Source organism: Zea mays, chromosome 6 (genome assembly GCF_902167145.1).
Source record: "Zea mays cultivar B73 chromosome 6, Zm-B73-REFERENCE-NAM-5.0, whole genome shotgun sequence".
In the NCBI taxonomy this organism is placed as follows: Eukaryota; Viridiplantae; Streptophyta; class Magnoliopsida; order Poales; family Poaceae; genus Zea; species Zea mays.
In genome coordinates, this window is record NC_050101.1 from 167,721,657 (window position 1) to 167,742,085 (window position 20,429).

The window sequence follows — 20,429 nt, forward strand, 5'->3', positions numbered from 1 at the left end:
GTCCGGTGCGCCACGGAAGGTCGGCCTCAGGAACTCGCCAGCCTCGGATTCGCGCGGCAGCCGCTCCGCTAAAATTCACCGGACTGTCCGGTGTGCACCGGACTGTCCGGTGTGCCAGCGGAGCAACGGCTCCCTGCGGCGCCAACGGCTCCCTGCGGTGTATTTAATGCGCGCGCAGCGCGCGCAGACGTCAGGCACGCCCATACCGGTGCACCGGACATCAAACAGTACATGTCCGGTGTGCACCGGACACCCAGGAGGGCCCACAAGTCAGAAGCTCCAACGGCTAGAATCCAACGGCAGTGATGACGTGGCAGGGGGCACCGGACTGTCCGGTGTGCACCGGACTGTCCGGTGCGCCATCGAACAGACAGGTTCCCAACGGCCACATTTGATGGTTGGGGCTATAAATACCCCAACCACCCCACCATTCATTGCATCCAAGTTTTCCTACTTCTCAAACACTTACAAGAGCTAGGCATTCAATTCTAGACACATTCAAAGAGATCAAATCCTCTCCAATTCCACACAAAACCCTAGTGACTAGTGAGAGTGATTTGCCGTGTTCATTTGAGCTCTTGCGCTTGGATTGCTTCTTTTCTTTCTCACTTGTTCTTGTGATCAAAACTCCATTGTAATCAAGGCAAGAGGCACCAATTGTGTGGTGGCCCTTGCGGGGAAGTTTTGTTCCCAGCTTTGATTTGAGAAGAGAAGCTCACTCGGTCCGAGGGACCGTTTGAGAGAGGGAAGGGTTGAAAGAGACCCGGCCTTTGTGGCCTCCTCAACGGGGAGTAGGTTTGAGAGAATCGAACCTCGGTAAAACAAATCCGTGTGTCACACTTCATTATTTGCTCGCGATTTGTTTTGCGCTCTCTCTTGCGAACTCGTTTATATTTCTAACGCTAACCCGGCTTGTAGTTGTGTTTATATTTGTAAATTTCAGTTTCGCCCTATTCACCCCCCCCCCCTCTAGGCGACTATCAAGTTTACTTAGAGTAGAACTGAAAACTCCCTGAAGAAGATGACAAGAGCTATTGTTGCATGCAACAAGTGAAACACCTCATGAAATAACTATTTAAACCAGATACAAATGTAAACAAGTCTGTACTCTCAAGATGATAATAAGTATGTAATGAATCAAGCATTGCTTATAAGTGTAAGCCATCATAGCACTTAGCAGTTAGATTTAGGACAGACCCAGTGCTGGCGGCTCCCACATGAGTGGAGTTTGAGGAAAGAATAACCAAGGCAAGCCTTAACACTGTTTTTGCAGAGAGACTGCGTCAAAGCGAGGACCTTTGGATCAGTGGGGAGGCTTCTCACCACTGTGCCAGGCCTATCCTTCACTTAGCAGTCAGATTATGAAAATAAAAAAGTGAAAGCCTAGATGTTATGTACCCGAGACCTGACTAATAATTTTGTATCATGACACCCAGTGTCTTTCATAATGTCTCACCTCAATGACTTGACATGCTCATTTAAAATGATCTTCATAAGAACTTCGTTATGCTCAATGTGTGAGATTCTAAGTTCATTTTTAGTTCAGATAGAAGCTTGACCTGCAATTGTAAAAACGTATAGGTAAAGAGTACAGAAGAAAGCAAACAGGTAACATGCTTCTCTTTCGAATTATAGTGCAGTTCGGCTTGTCCTGAGCCAAATCTCTCTAACTTTGACCTTGTTTTTCAAAAATGTGTCAACATCTCGAGGTTCAAATAAATGTTCTTCCAATAGTAGTTTCATGGAGAATTTAATGAAATAAACTTCATGCTGCAGATATTGGTGTGAATTTCTATAAAATTGCTCAAAATTTAAGAAGTTTGACTTGGGACAAAACCAAAGTGAACTATAATTCAGAACTAAGGGAATACAGTACAAGAATATACAATTTATCTAATGATTATATCATCTATGATTTGATTACTTATATCTGGAGCTTGTAGAGAAAAATGTATAGGTAACAATTGTACCAATGAGAGGTGGGCTTGTCACAGCACAGAGCTCATAACACTGATAAATATGCTAATCGCTCCAAGCAGTGAATCTGAAACACAGTACCTCCAAAGGAAGAATTGGGTAATTATGACACCAAAACAGGTATATCAGAGCGATTTCATGTCTCCAGCTTCATCATACATAAAAATTAAGGAATAAGTAAATGTAATACTCTTCAAATGGAATCCAGTACATGGAGAAAACAAGAATAACTATAGTGTTGATGAGTGGTTTAAATGAAAGACGAAGTTTATCTAGAAAATAAACTATCTTCACATATGAAAACTGCTATGGGATCGTGACAGTAAGACAATGGATTCCCAAAATAAAAAAATGCAATAGCATGAGAAGTCTGGCATAATCTGGAGCAACAAAACTAAGATATTCATAATTTCATAACATGTTGTCCCTTTAGAGTGGTAGAGTTCTGCAAATATTAAGGGTTCAAAATTCATCCCACGACCAATCAACTCCTAAGGCTCCTGCATTATCCCTACCTAGCAGTGAGGGCCTAATGAATTCAACAATTAGGCCAGTGGCATGATCATCTGTGTTGGATACTGATCATCTGTCTTTCTACCCAAAACAAAATCGTGAGGTACACCCAATCCAAGTAGCTTGACTGGCACAGGCAACACATTAACCTAGCTGTTGTTCAAAGTGAATATCAGCAGGCCTCATTCATCATAATTAACAAGTGATCAGTTTGGTACATAACAAGCCTGCTAGAAACATAGCCTGTTCTTTGATTTATATACCAAAACAAATGATATAATATCCTCATACAAAAGCTGAAGATACAGAGCAATAGCGGACGACTATGCATACTGACTGACAATTGGTTTGATTGTGACAGAGAGCAAAGTGAAGCCAAAAATAAAAAACGTAAAGAAGATAAGAATAAAACAAAACTCATATTCTTCTCTGTATGTATGCTGCGCGTGGGACCATATCTTCAACTAAACAATACCATTATCCATCCTGTGAAGTTTATCTGCATGAAAGACCTAGCCCCTTTAACTTGACTGTCCACCTTTCATCTTGGCTTCAAGGTCCTTGACAACTTTAGTAAGAGGTCTTGCATCCAGAGCCTTAGCCAGTTTACCATCTCCATCAAACTACAGGAAAAAAAGTGGGAAGGGATATCAAGATCAACCTGTGCATCTAATTGCATCCAGAGCCTTAGCCAGTTTACTAAGGTCTTGAAAACATTAGTAAGATGTCTTGACAAAAAAACTAATGTTTATTTTATACAATAATCAATTGAAAAGATTGGCAAGGTTACCAGACCAAACTGGGCGTCTCTGTTAAAAATCAATCTCATCACAAACACTGTACATATATCAGAAGCAAATAGGACGGTGAGTGCTGAGCCGGCTGTCTGGTTATCGTCAGTCTTGAAGCTGAAGCATGAGGCATCCAGCACGCGAGATGGACTCGCAGTGTAGTCTGTTTTCTTCTTCACTAATCCCACTTCTTGCAATGCTTCATGGCATATCCTTACATTTTCCTAGAAATGTAAATACGTACATTAAAAAAAATACTAAACCTTCAGTTATTGACAGGGATATTAGAAGCTAAAAGAGCGCCACTTAAGGCAATGACTTGAGACTCAGCAGCTGCTGACAGAACCACTGCTGCCATCTCAAAAGGCCTGAACTGTAGGAGCTTCGTTGCTGCAAATCAAATGCACACAGACGAACACGTGCTTATCGAATGGAAAAAGCGGGCAAGTCCGATTCGCTCAAGTAATCTGATGTACCTTCAAGACTGCCAAGTACGATCTCGGTGCGCCGAGAAATGAATCCGCAACTTAGCGGCTTCCCGCCAGTGAACTTGTCCACGAAATAGTTGATGTAATAGAATGGCGTCACAACTTGCATCCTCCAATTCAGAGAGTCTAGAACGTAAATCTCCATCCTCTGAATAGCATCTAAATCGAAACTGTACTTCTCGCTGGGAACCTGTGACACATATATATAAGAGAAATAAAGATTTGGGGAACTCAAACGTGAAACTGTACTATATATCCATTTTATCCACCTGATTCTGATGGATGTCCAGACGACGAAGAACCACAGTCTCCTCCATCTTGGCTGCAATGGTTAGGCAAGCAACATACATCAGTTGTGGCATCCAGGGCTGCTAGTCAGCATCAGCCTACACCAACAAGAAACATAAGGTTAAAGAATGTATGGGCACAGCGAGCCTTCCATCAACGGAAATCTGCAGAACACGACGCAGGGAGCAGAGCGGAGGCGCGGGATTAGGGGCAGGCGCGTAGAGCCGAGGCGCGCAGAAATCGTAGGCTGCCCCCCGCCGCCATCATCGCCCCAACCTCGCGAACGAGATCCGCAGAACATGTCGCAGGGAGCAGAGATAGACTGCGTGAAATGTGGAGGCCGCGACGCGAGATTGGGAGCAGAGATCCGCAAGGCCGAGGAGGACGAGCAAGGAGCGTGAGCAGGCGGGCCAGACGACGTAGGGTCAGTGGGTGCGAGGAGAGCGTGGCGGCGTCAGTGGAGGCGGGCTTGCGCATCGCGAGTCGGGCGGGCGCGACGCGGAGGACGTCGGGGGCGGCCATGGCGTGGTGGAGGAGGATGTCGCGGGGGATCCAGGATCTCATCGCGGCGGGCATGTTGGGGACGCGCGACGCGAGATCTAGGGGAGCGTAGGGAGAGACGGGGCTGGGGCGAGAGGCCGCGATTCTTGGCACAGAGACGCGGCGCGACAGACGGGGCAGGGTATGGGCGCGTTCGGGATGGGCAGAACCGTGCGTCATCCTGTTGTGGACGCCTACACTACGTTCTTAAATAGTAGTAGAGATTATTCCTTCTCTATATTAGCACGTCGATAGACTCATAATTTCCGTGTGCTTAGATCGTTCTTAAGTGCGGATAGATTAGGAGTTTATACAAACAGTTGGTGAAGAACTAAAAAACAAGATTGGGAGTTGATTTTGGAACCCTTGCAGATGATCACATCCAATCATGGATAGATTGAACCACCCTTCGTGCTTGCCACTGGACGTTTTAGATTAGAGCTGGTTGTTTAAGCTATTGCATCTGTAATGTATATAGACAAGTATATTGAAGAAATAGTAAAAGTCGATACATATTGAAGTTAAACAAATAAGGATTTCTATGATATATTAAATAAATCACGGAAGTTACTGTCAAGTTCGATAGAAAGAAAAATAGAAACGGTGTAACCAACTATGGGCATGTTTAAACATTATGTCAGATAGAACTTAGCCCTGTTTGGAAACGGAGTTTTTAAAAACACGGTTTTTGAAATACTACAGTATACTTTAGTTATGACAATACCATAGCTTAAAATGCTATAGTTTTGAAAACTTGTTAGCTGGCGTTGACTAATAAATTGGCTTATATTTTAGCTTTATATTAGATGGGATAGAGCTAACTTAGACTAAAAATAGTAGGCTAACAATTAGTGAGTGCATCCAAACATGACTACATGACCAGCTGGCTAGTTCGTTTTCTTTTCATACAGAGGCAACAACAAGAAAGAAGTACCTAGCCAACTTGAAAGATGACAGCCTGATAGGTTCATGACAGCGGTACATATATATTATCTGTATGGAAAGAAAACTCACGACGCACATCATCTCGTTTTTTTAAGACAGACTGATGAATTACCCAGTGTTAAATACAGCGTACGCACGAAACACACGGAGCATGGTGCCACCCTTGTGCTGCCACCCTTGAGGCGCCGATCGAAGGAACGAACGCCAGCTACTTGTGCTGCCACCCTTGCGGTATCTTTGGCGTGCTCACGCAGCTGGACGACGCGGACGCCGGCGACACGGGGAAAGAGAAGGACGCGCGGCCGCCGTGCGGCATGACCCGGGACGACGACAGCGACCGGCAGCGCCAGTGCGAGAAGGACGAGGACGACATGCTCCCAGCACCGGCTTTCATAGTCGGTGCCACGGACGCCGACGACGCCCTCCTCGGCGCGACGGCGATCCCGCCGCTGCCACCAGGAGCTGGAGTGGCGGTGGCGCCGGCACCAGCAGAGACGGCTGACGGTGACGAGGGCCACCACGTGGAGAGAGGCGCCGACGCCCGGAAAGTGACCCGCTGGGACTGGGACGCCGTCGTCGTTGCCGACAAGTCCGGAGCCACTGCGCTCCTGCGGCTGGCTCTGCTGCTGAGCTTCGGCGCCGGAGACGGCGGCAGAGGCTTCTTGGTGCGGCTGGGCAGGCGGAAACACGTGCACTTGAGGACGCCGCTTACCGGCGGCTCAGTGGCGCCGTTGGCCATCCTGGGCCGCAGCGGAGGCAGAGGATGCGCGCTGCCGCTGCTACTGTTTTGTCGAGGCAGCGTTTGGGGCGCCACCGGAACATTTTCTTTGGCAGAGGTCATGGGTGCCTCGCAAGGTGGCCTTGCCTGATGGAACAATGGGTTATTGCTCTCACTAGCATAATAGCATTGTAGCATCCTCGGGTTTTTATAGTAAACCAGTCAACAACCAGACCTCTTCTTCCTTTTCCTTTCTGTTTTCTGACGACCTGAGCTCACCTTCGTGGCTTCGTGCCTTCGTGTGGCCGTGTCTTTGCCTTTTTTTATGCAGGAACATTGTCTGCTTCCTTGTCGTCTAGCTAGCTACAAAGTGGCCGGTATCCATAGCGATCCAAGCTGGAGACCATAGAAAATTTTCGACAGAAGCGGCGTTGAAGGTTTGGCTTGGCATTATGAGCTATTTTTTATCGAACGTTTTTAAATAGGTTAAAGTTCTTGTTAGAAAGTTAGGCATTTTTAGTTTTAATTTAATCCAGAAAATCAGTGCGATATATGTGATGACATGTATGTGCATGTGTGTATAACTACTCGCATAAGCAGTAAACAGCAATGAAACATGCACAAATACGAAGAACAGAGTGTACCCAGCGGAGGGACCGATGCTCAAGGCACCAGTGGCTCCATTCACACGAGACATCTCGTGTGTTTGTTCGATGTAGTCGTACGAAGTCGGTGCAGGAAGATGTACGCTGTGCAGTCCCTCGAACGGTCGCCGGGAAGAAGAACAGCAGCACGCGTCAACTCGGGAAGGCGACGAACAGCAAGCTGTGAACGAAGCAGGTGGACAAACAGATCACGCGAGCAGTCGCGAAGACGCTCCCCAAAAATCTGATCGCCCGCACACCCGTGCAAGTGTATCTCTGCGGTCGGTGATTTCGGAGGCCTGCTCTCCCACTCTCTCTGTGCTCGCAGAAGATGGGACGGGAATGTGTTGTTTGCAATTCGCGTGAGATAATTCACATAACTGGAAGAGCCCTCCCTCTCCATTCTTATAGGCGGTCAGAAGAAGGGAGAAGAACAACGGACAGAAACGGTCGCGCATTAGAACTGGAAACTGACGACAGTAACTGACGTCCGTTACTAGCCATAAGACAGGAAACAGACGGTTATCATGACGGTCATCACTCCAGGCAAAATGCGCAACTGTTTGAAAGGAATATTCGGACCAAGACCAAGGTCCGATCTACCACGAGCCACGAGCCACGAGCCACGAGCCACGGCCCGGCCTGGCCCGGCCGGTGGCGGCGGCGGCGGCGCGCGCGCGCGTGTGGCAGTCCTTCATCCTTTTCTCAACTTCTCAATAGATGCGCCAATGGTCCACCTATTTAAGTTGATTGATTTGTCTTTTGAACTTCCAATATGGTACTAAATAATTAGTACACCATAGCATTAAAGTGGGCCATTAGCATTGACTATTATTGAATATTAATTTGGGCCAAGCCCACATTAATCCAACAATCCCCACCAAATGCTAAGTCACACAAAAAAGCTCTCATCATCTCAAACGTTTGATATACTGGTGTTTCGATGGAGACTGTTAAGTTGAACATCCACCTAGAACTTAGACTACACTTGACCACAACTGCACAATGGACTAGGCCTTGAATTGGCAGTTTTGCGTGGAATGAGTTTCATCTAAACTCTTTACCAGTACTAGATTGCTGAACGCATCCCCTCTGGTTGGAGCATATAAGTCAAACTCCATAGCCTTTCATGGGTATCTAGAAACCACCCAGATCTCATAAACTGTGACTAGCAGTTAACCCATATAGGTATGTTCCTCTAAAGATGTTCTGTAGGACAACATCTTTGCTTCACAAAGCCACTTGGAACATATTAAGGTGTAAACACCAACCTACCTTACAGTAAGGAAAGATATGCATCTGAAATGAGCCTTATTAAGGGTCTTTCCTCTCAGTCTACCACTAGCTTGTTTCACCATTCTAATTCACGGGATCTCCGATCACATAGAACAGGTTACCACTATGATAAACTTTAGGTGGGTCTCATGCCCATCTCACTTGATGCACTATCTATCACACTACGTGATAGCCCCTTAGTAAATTGATCTGCCAGATTTTTAGACGTATGGACATAATCCAACGCTATTACTCCGGAGTTTCTCAATTTCCTGACAGATTTCAAACGCCTCTTTATGTGCCTTGTCGACTTCATATTATCCTTAGAACTGTTTATCTTAATTATCACAGTCTGATTATCACAGTTCATGGAAATAGCCGGCACAGGTTTTTCAACCACCGGTAAATCCATAAGGAGTTCACGAAGCCACTCAGCCTCAACTGAAGCGGTATCTAATGCTGTGAGTTCTGCTTCCATAGTCGACCTCGTTAAGATGGTCTGCTTGCAAGACTTCCATGAAACAGCACCACCTCCAAGTGAAAACACATATCCACTTGTGGCATATATCTCATCAGCATCAGATATCCAGTTTGCATCACAATAACCCTCCAGAACTGTTGGGTACCCGGTATAATGGATGCCTAAACTCATAGTACCCTTTAGATAGCGCAAAACTCTCTCAAGAGCACGCCAGTGATCATCTCCCGGATTTGAAACAAATCGACTAAGTTTGCTCACAGCAAATGAGATGTCAGGCCTCGTAGCGCTAGCTAAATACATGAGTGAACCAATTATTTGGGAATATCTCAATTGATCCCTAGCAATCCTTCGATTTTTCTTTAATAGCTTACTAGGATCATAAGGCGTTGGAGCAGGTTCACATTCGCTAAAACCAAAGCGACTCAAAACCTTTTCCACATAATGGGATTGCACAAGTGTGATCCCACCAATGCCTTCTCTCAGTAGCTTAATGTTAAGAATAACATCAGCTTCTCCCAAATCTTTCATTTCAAAATTATTAAACAGAAAGTCTTTTGTCTCTTTAATCACATCAAGACTCGTCCCCAAGATTAGAATGTCATCAACATATAGGCATAAAATTACTCCCTCGCCCCCACCATACCGATAGTATACACACTTGTCTGCTTCGTTCACAACAAAACCGGCAGATGTCAAAGTTTTATCGAACTTTTCATGCCATTGCTTAGGTGCTTGTTTTAGGCCATATAAAGATTTCAATAATTTACACACCATGCCTTCTTGACCGTTTGCTACAAACCCAGCTGGCTGCTCCATGTAAATTTCCTCATCTAGCTCTCCATTTAGGAATGCTGTCTTAACATCCATTTGATGGACGAGTAGACCATGAGAGGCAGCCAAAGAAAGTAGCACACGAATTGTGGTCAATCGAGCCACAGGTGAATAAGTATCAAAGAAATCCTCACCTTCCTTCTGTGAATAGCCTTTAATTACAAGCCTCGCCTTGTACCTTTCAATAGTACCATCAGGCCTAAGTTTTTTCTTGAACACCCATTTACTTCCAATGGGCTTACACCCATAAGGACGCTCAACTACCTCCCAAGTTGCATTAGACATAATAGAATCCATCTCACTCCTTATTGCTTCCTTCCAAAAGTCAGCATCAGGAGAGGAATATGCCTCTTCAATGGTACTTGGTGTGTCATCCACAAGATATACAATGTAATCATCACCAAAGGACTTTGCAATCCTTGGTCTCTTACTCTTTCGAGTTGATACATTGTCATTTTCCACATGATTATGTATATGGGATTCCTCAGTGTGTTCTACCGGAATAAAATGCTCATGGGGTATCGTTGGTTCATCATTAGACGTATCATGTGTAGCTTTCATGGGAAATTCGTCCTCAAAAAACGTAGCATCTCTGGACTCCATAATTGTACCAACCAACATGTCCGGTACTCCAGAGTTTATAATTAAAAACCTATATCCAATGTTGTGGAAAGCATACCCAAGGAAAACACAATCAACAGTTTTCGGTCCTAATTTGCGCTTCTTGTTAATTGGCACATTCACTTTAGCCAAACAACCCCAGGTGCGCAAATAGGAGATATTTAATTTCTTCTTTTCTCATTCCTCGAATGGTGTGATTTCTTTGTTCTTTGTGGGAACTTTATTCAGGACATGACACGCCGTCAAGATCGCCTCACCCCACCATTCCTTAGATAGCCCTGAAGTCTCTAACATGGCGTTAACCAAATCAGTTAGAGTACGGTTCTTTCTTTCAGCAACCCCATTGGATTGTGGTGAGTATGGCGGTGCCCTCTCATGAATAATACCATGTTCCACACAAAAATCAGAAAAATCACCCGAAAAATATTCTCCACCACGAACAGACCTTAACCGTTTAATTTTCCTCTCGAGTTGATTTTCAACTTCAGCTTTGTAGGTCTTAAAATAATGCAAAGCTTCATCTTTTGATTTTAAGAGATACACATAACAAAATCTAGTAGAGTCATCGATAAAAGTAATAAAATATCGCTTGCCTCCTTTAGTCAATATTCCGTTCATCTCACATAAATCGGAATGTATTAAGTCTAGTGGTGCCAAATTCCTCGCCTCCGCAGCCTTGTGAGGCTTGCGAGGTTGCTTAGATTGCACGCACACCTGGCACTTAGAACCTTTGACTAAATCAAATTTCGGGATTAAATTTAAATCTGCTAACCGCGAGACACAACCAAAATTGATATGACAAAGTCGTGAATGCCAAATATACGACTCATTCGAAACAACATTGTTCACAGACTTATTACACGCATCATGCAAAGATAAGCGGAACAAGCCTCCGCTGTCATAGCCTTTTCCAACAAACGTTCCATACTTAGACAGTATACATTTATTAGACTCAAAGACAATTTTGTAGCCATCTCGACACAATTGAGAGACACTAACTAGATTCTTTTTGATGGAGGGGACATGCTGCACGTTCTTCAATAGCACCGTCTTTCCCGAAGTAAACTTCAGAATGACTGTACCAACACCAAGAACACGCGCATGTGATCTGTTCCCCATCAGCAAGGCTCCAGTCCCTTTGCACTGATAAGAAGAAAATAAAGAAATATCAGCACACACATGAATATTAGCACCGGTATCAGCCCACCACTCAGGGGATTGACACACTGAAAGAACAGTAGGTAAAAGATTACCATACCCCGATGTTCCTTCTGCAGTCTCGCTAACAACCATGTTTATTGTTTTCTTCTCTTGAGCTGGTTTTTTCTCTTGCTTAAATTTGCGGTCTGGACAAGCGCTTGCCCAATGATCAGTACTCCCGCAAACAAAGCAACCAGCTCCTTTGTTCTTCTTTTTGAACGAGGCTGCCTGCTTGGGCTTCGTGGCATTCTGTTGCTTGTTCTTCTTTTTATTATTATGTGATGCATTGGAGTTCTTCTTTTGTACCATATTGGCACTAGAAGTCTCAACTCCTTTTCCACGAGTGTCTTTTGCTCTCGCCCTCTCCTCAACATCAAGAGAACCAATAAGCTCAGCCACGCTAAACTCTTGTCTCTTATGTTTTAGAGTGGTAGCAAAGTCCGTCCAAGAAGGTGGCAGTTGAGCGATAATACCGCCGGCCACGAACTTGTCAGGCAAGACACATGGGAATTGTTCGAGTTCTTTAGCCAGTGCCTGTATTTCATGAGCCTGTTCAACTACAGGACGGTTTTCCACCATCTTATAGTCAAATAGCTGCTCCATGATGTACAGCTCGCTACCAGCATCAGAAACACCAAACTTCTTATCTAATGCATCCCATAACTCTTTTGCAGATGTGCACGTTAGATAAGAATCAACATACTTGTTGGCAAGAGCGCCAATCACGGTGCCTCGAAACAGGTTATCGGCAACGTCGAACATTCTCTCCTCTTCAGGAGTGAACTGTTCGGGTTTCCCCTGTGCGGCGTGATAGCAGTTCATTGCGGTCAACCACAGTATCATCTTACTACGTCATCTCTTGTAAAACGTCCCATCAAAAGGTTCACTTGGTTTTAACGCAGCAGCAAAACCACTAACAGAAAAATGCCTAATATCAGATTTTTGGATTGTTAGAAAGTTAGGCATTTTTAGTTTTAATTTAATCCAGAAAATCAGTGCGATATATGTGATGACATGTATGTGCATGTGTGTATAACTACTCGCATAAGCAGTAAACAACAATGAAACATGCACAAATACGAAGAACAGAGTGTACCCAGCGGAGGGACCGATGCTCAAGGCACCAGTGGCTCCATTCACACGAGACATCTCGTGTGTTTGTTCGATGTAGTCGTACGAAGTCGGTGCAGGAAGATGTACGCTGTGCAGTCCCTCGAACGGTCGCCGGGAAGAAGAACAGCAGCACGCGTCAACTCGGGAAGGCGACGAACAGCAAGCTGTGAACGAAGCAGGTGGACAAACAGATCACGCGAGCAGTCGCGAAGACGCTCCCCAAAAATCTGATCGCCCGCACACCCGTGCAAGTGTATCTCTGCGGTCGGTGATTTCGGAGGCCTGCTCTCCCACTCTCTCTGTGCTCGCAGAAGATGGGACGGTAATGTGTTGTTTGCAATTCGCGTGAGATAATTCACATAACTGGAAGAGCCCTCCCTCTCCATTCTTATAGGCGGTCAGAAGAAGGGAGAAGAACAACGGACAGAAACGGTCGCGCATTAGAACTGGAAACTGACGACAGTAACTGACGTCCGTTACTAGCCATAAGACAGGAAACGGACGGTACCGTTTGAAAGGAATATTCGGACCAAGGTCCGATCTACCACGAGCCACGGCCCGGCCGGGCCGGCGGCGGCGGCGCGCGCGCGCGCGCGTGTGGCAGTCCTTCATCCTTTTCTCAACTTCTCAATAGATGCGCCAATGGTACACCTATTTAAGTTGATTGATTTATCCTTTGAACTTCCAATATGGTACTAAATAATTAGTACACCATAGCATTAAAGTGGGCCATTAGCATTGACTATTATTGAATATTAATTTGGGCCAAGCCCACATTAATCCAACAGTTCTTTTCTGAATGCCCTCGCAGCGAAACAGAGATTGAGGAGGCGAAAAGGAGTGGATTTTTACATCTCTTATTTTTCTCTCTCAGACATGAACGGGGTCATTAGTAAAACTGTTTTACCAAACATTTTTTTTTTCTAAAACAGCTCACGTTCACCTGAAAGCCGCTCCTGAAGTTTAAAAAAAAAGCTTCACTCATAAAACTGAGCTGCACCAAACGGACCCAAAATAGAAATTGGTTGAACCAGGATTCTCTCCCAAACCTTCCCTACTAGAAACTGATTGAACCAGCCCCTAAGGGCGGTTCAATCGCACTTTCTGTAGACTGATGTTCTGTCACCCCTACAACATAGTTTATCAGACCTACTACACAGGCGGTTGAACTGGTCCTCGGTCAGAGGGCCGTTCTGTAAGCCCTACTGCACAAGCGGTTGAACCGGCCCTAAGAGGCGGTTCAACTGGGGTAGGCCGGTTAAGCTGGCCTATTGAACATGGTTTGCCTCTGGTCAAAACCGGTTCAATTGGCGTTAGCATGTGGTTCAACCATATTATAGGTAGTAAGTTCAAACAATCGACCCTTTTGGAGAGCCACACCACCTATATGTATCTCCTCTCTCTCCCCCATTCACTTTGGCTGCTCCACGCATTTACTTCTCACCTAACTTCAAACAAGAGCTCTAACTCTCGTTCTCACACCGCAAATCTCTCCCTCTTCGATTGATTGAAGGAGTAGTTGTGAGGTTTGAGTTCTTCGATTACGCGACTTGGTTTTCATTCTCCCCCTCTTTCTCCCTCAGTTGAGCTTGTTGCAGACACCGGCTAATGTGGATTTGTTACTCTTTTAACATAGTGTTCCTTGACGTTGAGGCTGTTTGGGAGTTTCCGGATTTGCCTTGACCTTTGTGGTCGGCTTGAGGAGGATTAGGGTTGAAAAAGACTCGACCCTTTGTGGGCTCCTCAGCGGGGAGTAGGACACCTATGTGGTGTGACCGAACCTCGAGATAAATCTTGTGTTCATGAGTTGTTGCTTTGTTCATCCTTTGTGTTACATAGTTAGCAAGCAAGGATTCGAGCTATTTTTGTGTGTGTGGATTTTGTGGAGTTGCTCCACTTATATCCATCTCCTTTTCACTAAGATTATCCCTAGAAATCGTATTTAGAAAAATATCTCATTAGTCTCCGTGTTGTTCTCGATGTCGATATATTCTCGCAGTTGAAGTGGTTCAATCGCGCTTGGTTGAACCAGCCTTCAACAATTGAAATGGTAATTTAACTTTATTTCGAAGTTTACGGTGAAAATCCAGGTGTATCATATTCACCCCTCTAAATTACTTTAAGTAACTTCACTTCTCGCAGACAAAACTCTGATCTTTGAAGATTTAGCACTGATCTCCAAAACTCACGCATAGCTCGCGTCGTATGCAACAAGCATCCAACACGGACAGCATAGAAGTACACAAACATACAAAAAACATTGGGCCAATTAAAATATAAAAAGCTTTATAAAACACATGCGGATAGAGAGTAGGGGCGGAGGAGCCATTATGGCTAGGTATAGCCCAAACCATACCTACATATGAAAACAAAATTTAATAGACCAGCTATAGAAACACAAGGTTAGTACCATTTAAGATGATAGAGAGGAGAAACAAAAAAAACATAAACTCGTAGATTTAAATAGTTATTGTAGTCGGGTATCTAGTAGCACAAACACAAGTATTTATGGGAGTGGAGTTGACCAGGAGGACAATCCACCAATAGTGGAGAAAGCTATTGGATCTTAGTTAGAGGACGATGAAGAGGTTCGATGTGAAGAAGATGCCAATGATAAAGGTATAACCATTGAGTTCCATATAGATCATGATTTTTAGCAATTTATTCTCATTTAGACAGTATTTTACTTCTATATATATGTTGTGCATTTTTATTCTATAATTTAACTAGTTATGTACTATTATACGACGTAGAGTCATACCTAAATTTTTATCCTCCGCCAGTGATAGAGAGGGCTTGTCACTAGGGTTACATAAGCGAAATAAATGCTGAGAACGGTCAACAGTTGAAAAAAGATACTTCTAAACAAATGATTTGCATTATCGAACAAATGCTTATCGACAAACTTACATAATTTTACCTGAAATCATTATGCAGCGTCATTCCTGGTCCCATCAAGTACTTCTTTATTGGTAAAAAACAAGTACTTATTTAACATATAGCGCTACAATCGTTGTATGGTCAGCCAATAATTGTTTACGACATTAACAGGCAATGGGTTGGCCTTTGGGGATAGGAGTATAGGACGAAGGGACGCCCTTTTGTCATGGCTCTAGATTTCTTCAAGTTGAGCTAATAAAAGATTGCCAAACATTATAACTTTAGAGTTGCAAACTCTATAGAATTTTCATAGCTGCAATGTAAATTTTTGGAGTATCTATTTTCTGCTCCAAAAATTCTAAAAAAACAACTTAGACGTGAAGTTTGAAGTTATTTATCTGTCACTGTTACTAGTTATGATGTTACTAGTTATGAGAATCATTTAATTTAGAATAGAGCTGCTTCGCCAGAGTTTTAAAATGAAACTGCTCTGGGATGGAACAAAGAGATACCAAACATACTTTAATCTAGAAGATAGTTGGGTATTATTGGTGACTCACTCCTTGTAATGAGCTGGATGCACTTCTCTGCCGGCTCCTTTGCTTTGGTGGCATGTGGCTTACGCGCGTGCGGCTTATTAGATGTTGCTAACTGTAGCTAGCTCGGAATACTTGTATACGGGCATACAGCCATGTCGCTAGTCTTTGTACCTATGTCATGTGGTCGCTCTTGTAATTTTTTCGCTTATCTTTAGCCCTTATTTAGTTACGTCTGGATCGAAATAGACCGAGGGCATTAAGGGCATGTTTGGTTCGTGGCTAACTGCGCCACACTTTGCCTAAGGCTAGACGTTCGAATTGAAGAACTAACCTTAGGCAGAAAAGTTAGGCAAAATGTGGCAAGTTAGACAGTGAACCAAACAGGCCTTAAATCTCCTCCAATTATATTTGATCTAGATTTAATCGAACAAGCTCTTAACCACATTTTTTATCCGTATTCGTTTCACCTGAGATTCTGAGAAAATATTAGTTCATTATCATTTTTTCAAAATTGTTTACAAAATATTAAAAAATAATGGCGGCCATTGAACTAGTTCCAAGTTGATCTACATCTTGATACTTTCATATTACATATTTAGATCACTTGAGTTGTTTCGAGTTTATCTAAGTCCTGGTACTTCCAAATTACGTAACTCATTTCAAATTCTTACCCGCTTTGATACTTTTAAAATACACACTGAACTTGTATTAGTGTACCATGTTGACCTATTTTCTTACCTCATACTACATTGTATGAACCCACCATACTCGTGCGACCATAACCCATAGTGGTATAGCACATGGAGCCAGTGCAGGACATGCAAGAATAGATAAGAGGGATGTGCAACATAGCTTTCTAGGACATGATGTGCTATTTGTTCGCCTTTGCCAGACTTGGTCTACTCCACATCTCAACTGAGACTTCACCACCATGGCCTAAATCAAATCAATTTTACTTGTTGTTAAAGTTTTAATCCACCTTAGGGCTTGTTCGGTTATTCCCATTACACATTGATTGGATGGGATTGGAAAAAATTGTGAAGATGTTTGACTTGTCTGGGATTCAAACTCATCCAATCTCACTCAATCCATATGGATTGAGAGCTAACCGAACAAGCCCTTAATGTGACATCAGCCCTTACCTTACACTTTTTTAACCGGAGGAGTATAACCCCTACTTCATTACGACATAGAAATCAGACTTATAATCAGCATAGAAACTGACAAAGACAATCCAGAGGTTACATACAACCTCACCAGCATACCAGCTGAACGCAGTACCATGCCCACATATTCTATTGGCTATCGCCAAACAGAGAGCCAACACAACTAAATGATTGACAGATCGCTGCCTAACAGACAACTACCGAAATCGTCTTAACATGCGACACTTAACCTGTGGCAAGAGCACCATAAGACCAAACTTTCTAGACACCATCTCCAGCAGCTAATCATCCCAAAGTTCTTCTAAAGGCTTGTGTCCATCTGAATGACCGATCAAACACCTTTTTTGTCGTCTCTCTAATTTGGTTGCTTCTTGTGTCCACCATCTCTCTTGTTCTCCCTGACTAGAGAATTGCCCAAGAATCCAAAAGGAAACCACATAAACAGATAGCGTCAGACGAATTAGCGAGCACTCTGTTATTTAAGCAAAATCATTTCTAGTTTTCCAGATCGCCCAGAATAGCCGCACAACCAACAACAATAAACTTCTTATTTCCTTGGTCAAAGCTTCCTAGCCAACTCCCAATCAGATGATCAACATCTCTCGGGACAGTTGCTAAGTTGAAGGTGGCTTGAATCAGCCGCCACATATGTCAAGCCACGGAACACTAAAAAAATAAGTGTTTGGTGGACTCAAACAAACCACAAAATGCACCTTTCCATGTTCTCGCAACCATCATTTCTAATCTGGAAGTACAAAGATTTGACATAAAAGCCTTCTTTGTCAAGAGACCAATTAATGCTATCTCTTGCATCAGTCAAAAGGAAATCAGAACACACATGTTTAAGACTATCAAGCATAGCAGCAGTTTCTCCCAACAAACAATGTCTAAGGCCCTGTTTGTTTCGGATTATAATCTCTCTAGATTATATAATTCAGCGTAAATAATCCAGCAGGTAAACAAACATATAGATTATGGGTGTTGGGCACCAAAATGAGCTACGGAGGGTCCGCGCCTGTGGGCTGGACGGTCCGCGCGTGCGAACATATTAGGGTTCCGAGTTTTGTGCTACGGTTGTTAGCTAGATTCACGGAATTAGCTCGGAAATTAGTTTGTAAAGAGTCCAGCCCCCCTCCTCTATAAATAGAGAGGTATACGGCCAATTTGTAATCATCAATTGAATCAATAACACTTCTATTTCACATTTATTTCCTAGGAGTAGTTCTAGTCTAGTTCTAGTTTAGCCTTCCAATCCCCAAATTCTTCATTTCTCTTCGACTCTATGTCGATTAGAGGAGTCTAGGTCGGCCTGCCGAGCCTAGACATCACCTAGGATCTCTCCTCCCCGACGAGGTCTCTCCCGGGAGCGAGATCCAGGCGCCGCCGGCGATCTTCTGCCGCCCCTGCGCACGCGCGGACCGTCTGGCTCCAGGGCGCGGACCGTCCGGCCGTCAGGAAGGAACCATAGCCTCGCGCCAGGCCGTGGACCGTCTGGCCCCTGGCCGCGGACCGTCCGCCCCTATGCAGAGAGCACCACCGCTGGTTCGTGTTGAGTGATTGGCGCCCTAAAAAGGTGTCGACATACTTTTTGGCGACTCCGCTGGGGACAACACATCCAGGGCCGTTCCTGACTTTTCAGGGGCCCAGTGCGAAATCCGATATCGAGGCCCATCCACATATATATAATTATATATATATTATCAAATATTTGACATATAAAAATTATTATGCACTATTTTGGAGTTTACAAGATAACAAATGTAAAATATAGCAAAAAACACTTGTTATCTCATATTATTAAAAATATCTTTTAACATTTTGTGATACAAAGTCATCTTTTATATTATTGAGATCAATCTCATCCAACAACTTTTTTCGATATATAGAATCACCAAGCCATTTAACATCTCTTGAGTTATTGTTGATTAAAAATAGTTCACAAAAATATTTCAATTTTAAAAAGCTTCTCTCTACCAAAACAACCATCATATGTATAGTTTATAATACTCTCCCTATATCAAAATAGAATTTGTTTTGCTTCTTTAGTGGATTTATCATCATCAATATAAACATAAAAATCAAGAACTAAAACAAATACTATTTTGAATCGGATGGAGTATTGGATAAGTAATTGAGACAGTTTAAGAATATAAACGAGACTAGTCGATAACTCGATAACGCATCGCTCTTTACGTATTTGTGTCTATAATAGATAAGTTTAATAGGAAAAAATACTACCGTACAGTGGCTATGGGGCCCTCTATTTTTGGGGGCCCGGTGCGGCCGCACCCTTGGCACCCCCACAGGGACGGCCGTGAACACGTCTAGACCCATCAAATCGGCCCTCAATGGCCGGTTCAAGGGATAGTTCTGAAGTCTCCCCCAGCAACATTATAGAGCTGACTTGGGAAACCTTGCCGGCTGACGAACAACTCCAGTTCGAGGAGAATAAGGAGCAGCTGATTCAAGAGGCGAGAGCAAAGTTTCTGGCCAACTTCAAGGTGGACAGGAACAATAAGGTCGTCCAACAACGAGTGACGGATCCGGCTTCGCTCTGACCCACACCAGATATCCCCAATGTCAGTAATATAAACGAGTTACAATCTCTTAAGAATTATGTAGATGAACAACGAGAACAAGTGCAAAATATCATAAGGGGGTATGCAAAACGATTATAGGAGACTAGTACATGCATTTGATAAATCTAGTATAGCAATTTTTCCTTCACACGAGGTTGAATTAAGGGGTAACACGCGTAATACATCGGCTATAGGTTGTCACGACCAGTCACAACCCCTTTATGGGATGCTGATGGACACATACCCTGAGCAACCGCAAATCGGCAGTATATCAGCCGATCTGCACATGTCCGGACCGTCCACCCGTGAGCGCGGACCGTCCGGGCCAGCCACAACCGGGCCCATTTTTAATGAGTTACCCAGACATGCACCCGAGCCACCACATATGGCACAGAACCTAAACTACCCAGTCGGACCGTTCGCATACAACGACAGACGGTCCGCATATAATCACGGACGGTCCGGGTACATGTTCGGACAATCCACGCATGAGTCTTTTGAGGAGGATTGTTACCTGAATCCTCACCCGTCCCAGCAACACTTCCCATCACACTATGCAATGCATCAGCCCATTAATACAAAATCTAGAGCCCAAGAAAGCTTTCCGGCCTCGCCTAGAAGGCCGGAAAGGAACGATCAATCCTATGAGCCATATAGGGCAAATGGCAATGCACCACATAGCTCAAACCAGTGGGGGGAAGACAACACGCTAATGTCTAGCCAACCCCACCTATGTTTGACTAGAGAGCCAGTGGTCTCGCACTGACTGCCATCGATATAGTGAGGGAGGAAATAGCCGGGGCGTTCCGAGATAAGCTCGGAGTAAGCATGGTCCCTGGG

General features: G+C 44.1%; 1 protein-coding gene across 1 annotated transcript; it reads right to left on the minus strand.

The window, feature by feature from the left end:
- Window positions 1-5,465: 5,465 nt before the first annotated feature.
- Window positions 5,466-6,431, minus strand: LOC103630549 (SH3 domain-binding protein 1). Its single transcript, XM_008651601.3, has one exon. The coding sequence runs from the start codon at window positions 6,381-6,383 to the stop codon at window positions 5,751-5,753; it is 633 nt and encodes a 210-aa protein (XP_008649823.1). The 5' UTR covers window positions 6,384-6,431; the 3' UTR covers window positions 5,466-5,750.
- Window positions 6,432-20,429: the final 13,998 nt, after the last annotated feature.